At 34.7% G+C, this 4,982-nt stretch overlaps 1 protein-coding gene across 1 annotated transcript; it reads right to left on the minus strand.

Moving 5' to 3' along the window:
• Window positions 1-726: 726 nt before the first annotated feature.
• Window positions 727-4,633, minus strand: LOC114744609 (anthocyanidin 3-O-glucoside 2'''-O-xylosyltransferase). The gene is made up of 2 exons (XM_028932778.1): window positions 3,919-4,633; window positions 727-1,729 (listed from the first exon to the last, which is right to left on the minus strand). Exons 1-2 carry the CDS (start codon window positions 4,421-4,423, stop codon window positions 849-851), a joined length of 1,386 nt encoding a protein of 461 aa, XP_028788611.1. The 5' UTR covers window positions 4,424-4,633; the 3' UTR covers window positions 727-848.
• Window positions 4,634-4,982: the final 349 nt, after the last annotated feature.

Raw genomic sequence — 4,982 nt, forward strand, 5'->3', positions numbered from 1 at the left:
ATTTTTACAATATACAAAATAAATATACGAAAAAAATTGTCTTATTTTATGAAAAAGTACTTTTTACACTTTTCCATATTACCAAACATCCCTAGCTCACAAAAACCTATCAAGCTATCACATAACACTAAGAGCGTGTTTGAGATCGCGTTGCACGATACCAAACACTTATTTGAAAGCTTAAACGAACTTCTGCCTAAATTTTGCTGTTTGGGATCATAGTGGAGTAAATGGGCTTTTTATGAAAAAGTTAGATTGAATGAGAAGATCAAAATTGTTGCTTCTCAGTTGTGGAGAGAGAAAAATAGAGAGACAAAAATAAGGTGAAAAAGAAAAGGATATTTAAATGGTCCCACTTAATTCAATAATTTTATGTTCATAAAAACATTATATGAAAAAAAATAACCAATAAAATTTAATTTGGAGAGTTTACTTTTAATAATTTTATTTTCCTTACCTATTCTAAAATAGTTACGTCATATGTAAATTTTTATTTTTAATAATTTTATTTTTCTTACCTCTTTTAAAATAGTCACATTATATATATATATATATATATATCTAATATTATATATGTACTATTTAATAAAATTTATATCCTTTTAAATCATTTTACATCTAAACTTACTTTTACATTTATCATCTAAACAAATTTCAATTTCTTAAATTGACTTTTTTACAAAACCCAATCCAAACATAAATCACATTATACTATTTGACTTTTACTCAATCTGACTTTTATAAAAGTCAGATTGAAAAAAAGTTACTCCTGCCACCGCTAATACGCCCACAAAACCAATTTATCAACACTGGCCTAACTCTCCTCATTAAAGCCAATGAAAGATTAATCATTTTTTACTACTCAAAAGCTCTTTCAAATTCTGAATAAAGCCATCAATATAAGCATCCATAAAGCCAGAACTGCCCAACACTCGCCTCCATTCCTCATGATTCTTCCTCACCCTCTTCCCCACTTCGCTCCCTTCATCCATCACTTTCTTCACTGCCTCGCACAGCTTCTCCTTCGAAATCCACGCCTTCTCCGACTTCTCCACTTCCACCGCTACCGCCAGCTCCTCCACCAGTATCCTCGTGTTCAGAATCTGATCACCCAAATGAGGACACAACACTATCTGCTTCTCACTCATCAACGATTCCCACATCGACCCAAATCCACAATGGTTCACAAAACAACCCACCGTCGGATGCTCCAGAATCAGCGTTTGCTGAACCCAACCTCTGCACACCATCCCCCTCCCTCCGACTCTCTCTTCGAACCCTTCCGGTAGGGCCTCGTCCACCGTCTCGCACCCTGCCGGAGGTTTCAGGTAAACCAGGAAGGGTAAGCCTGTGAGCTCGAAGCCTAGGAGGATCTCTTGGAACTGAGGCTTCTCGAGGTTGAGTTGGGACCCGAAGGCGCAGAAGACGACGGCCCGGGGTTGGAAGCCGGCGAGCCAGGTGGCGATGGAGGGATCGAGCTTTTGGTCTTTGGGTTCTCCGGGTAAGACGGGGCCGGTGAGGAAGACGGGCTTTTGGTATTGGAGGGACATGTAATCGCAGAAGCTGCGTTCGATCTCTCTGCAAGTTCGGATGGCTATGGCGTCGCATTGACCTAAGGCGGTGGTGATGCGGTCGTAGAAGGTTATGTTGTTGCTGCCGAACGGCAGGGAGAGGAAGAGTAACGATCGAGCTTCGTCCCCACGAAGCACCACCTTGGTTGAAGGGTAACCTGAAATTTCTCAAATTATCACCACTTGTTTGTTTGTAATAATATGAAAGAATATTGAAAATATGAGGGCACAAACATTGACGTAATCATCTATATCTCTTATAACCAAATTATAACCATAAAGTAAATATTTAATACTATTGGTTTTATTCTAGTCCTTAATATAAAAATTTGATTAATTTTGATAGATTAGACAAATTGTTAAGTTAATTATTTATAATAAATAGATGATGTTTTGCTTAAAATATCTTTTAGATATTAGCTTTAATATTTAATAAAATCTTTAACATATATAACAATTACAAAAACTATTTTGAAAAAAAATAAATAAATATGAGAGACAAATAAATTAGATTTTAAATTTAAAATTAAATTAAAAGTTAAACTAACTCTTATATTAATAACCAGAAGTAATAGTTTCGTTGTAATTTAAACCTTTCATTATAGTCACCTCATAATTTTTTTCTTACGCAACTTATTGACATTGAAAGAAGTTGAAAAAAATTGCAGTTTATTTACTTTCTTCCGTTTTAAATGTATAAGTTAAATAATTAGTATATAAAGATTAAAAAAATAGTTAAATTAGTTATTAATAAAAAATATATATTAATTTTTTAAAATTACTTACCTCTTTAATTAGTTAGATTGAAATTGCCTTGTTGATAAAAACTCTCCCTTTAATATTAATAGTTTAGGAAGATGTTATGTAAAGCATATCATCTAATTAATCATTAGTACTTTAATGTGAGGACCTCTTTAGAACATTGCCCTAGCTAAAATTTGTCAGAACAAAAGAATATTGTGGTGAATGTTTTTTCCTTGGAATGGAGGGGTTGGCTGAGCATGACTTGCTGGGAAAAGATTTATTAAACTCAGTTGTCCTTTTATGAGCTTCGTACCTTCCCGTGGGCTGCGCACTGAAAGAGATCATGTGATCCACCATAAAGGCAGTCGTTGTGATAGATTCATAGGCTAGGGAGGTAGTTGTACTGCTATTTTTCAGGTCAAAAAAGGCACGGTTGTGTTATATTCCCTCAGTTTGTATGGAGCGATAATTATTGCTCTGGGGCCACAACTTTTAGGAAAAAACACAAATAAACAACATAAAATTAAAAAGTTTATAACTTAAGGTCCATGACAACAATAATATAGGTTTTGATAATAATTTTTATAAACCGATTTTTATGTGTAATTTTTTCAATTTTACAATCTTTATTTGTGATTTTTTCCAGCTTTAACTTTTTTTTGGCCCAGGGGCCCAACTTTAACTTAAATCTCATAAGTTGAAGCTTGTTAAATTTTCTCATGTCAAGATAGTTTCTTGATTCATGAAACAGGTATACCATGTATATGCCTTTTAGGTTTCCTTGTTATACTTTTGCTGTAAATATCTCAGTTCATTGGTTGCTTTACATTTATAATTTTTCTCTTTTAAGTATTTATATTGATTAAACATATTTCATCAAAGGGACAGTTATAATGTACAAGATTAGAAAAGATATTCTAAAAAAATCAATAGATATTTGTTATAAATAATTAATTTAATTAACTAATTATTTTAATCTACCTAAATCACTTATCTAGTTCTTATATTAAAGATTAGACCAATTAATACTAAATATTAATCATTTTGAGGAGAGATGGAGAGGGAGAATGAAGAGAAGGGTAGACTATGGTTTAGCTTTTGAACCTGCAATACTATGATGAAAATCTAAAGCTTCATTAAACTAATCTTTTTTCTCTGTCAAGGCTCAGTAAACATACTCCCTAACAGTTCTTTTTTTTTTTTTTTTCCGAGGACGAGTTTGCAAGTTTAAACTCGTGGTAGAGGGTATCTAATGGGTATGTGAATTAGAGCAAATAACACTTGTCTCCTTCCCTTTCTTTAGAAAATTACAATAAGATTCCAAACAAGAAAAATAATTACTCAACAATTTTAATAACAACTTAAACAATCTATAATAACAAATTTCATAATAAAAAATAATAATTTGTTAAACTTACTTTGTAATTTTTCTGGGGGAGATCATTGTAAGTCTTTCTTACTTGAATTATTGAACAAATATACTCTAAATGTTATGAATCCAAAGAACTAATATTTTTATTAATAATAAATAACTAAATCGAGAGTTTATGCACTCAAAATTCAAAACTGAGGGGCAAAAAATAGAATATGATATATGATTAACCTGGTGGTGGCTGGCTGACCTCCTCCACCGTTAAAGCCCTATCCTTTGGAACCTTCCTTGCAGGGACGGGACCTATGGCCAAGCTTGCTGCGCAAACGACGTTGAAGCACACCGATTTGATCCCGAGTTTCCTGGCCAGTTCCGGAGCCCAAAACGCATTGTCGTACAACACTATCTCTGGTTTTGCACCTCTCAGTATATCCTCCACCTGGTCTTGGATAAGATCAGTGGCCGCGCACAGCAGGTGGTTTAACGATAAGGGTATCTCCGTCGCCGTTTCCGTCCCCTCCGGAAGGCCGGTGACGTGAGGGATTGTCACGAGGCGGAAGACGATGAGATCCGGGTGGCGGTTCAGGTGGCCGAGCTGAACCTGAGCTTTTTTCGGCAGCAAGTAGGTGATTCTATGGCCCCTTTTGGCTAGCTCGTTGGCTAGATGCAGGAATGGGGTCATATGGCCGGCGGCGAACCATGGAAACATAACAATGTGGAACTTCGCATCCGCCATTTCTGTCGAGTATCGATCGGTTCTTCTTTCTGGTTTTGTGATTAGAGTATCGATTTTCAGTGACTTGTTTTGGGATAGAGGAGTAGATCTCGGGTTGAAAAGTGAACAGAGGGATGATTCAACAGAGGAGCTAGAATCATGGAATGTGAAGAAGCTTGAGTTTGGCAAAGGTTGAGGAGATTTGAATGGTGATTTCCTGACCACCAAATTCTACACACATTCACACACACAATGGAAAGATATAACAAATTAATTTAATTTATATAGAAAATTAACTTATATATAACGTATACGCCTTTCAAAAGGAAAACATTTATGAAGCCAAAAAAGGAATTTAATCAAACACAAGAAGATTGTGTCTTTCTTTTCAGGGCAATAAGTGATTGTCGTACACTCGCCTCAAGGGTATGTTTGTCTTTGAAGTAATAGTTTATTAGTTAAGTTCTTGCAATAAATAGTCAAGGATCCAACTCTGACGGATCCAGCTGGGTGAGAACTGAAAACCATATACATTTTTTAAAAAGTTTATTAATAATTATTATAAATAGTTTCTAATTAA

Source organism: Neltuma alba, unplaced genomic scaffold, assembly GCF_004799145.2.
Source record: "Neltuma alba isolate B1F8T4 unplaced genomic scaffold, ASM479914v2 tig00000724_pilon, whole genome shotgun sequence".
Classification (NCBI taxonomy): Eukaryota; Viridiplantae; Streptophyta; class Magnoliopsida; order Fabales; family Fabaceae; genus Neltuma; species Neltuma alba.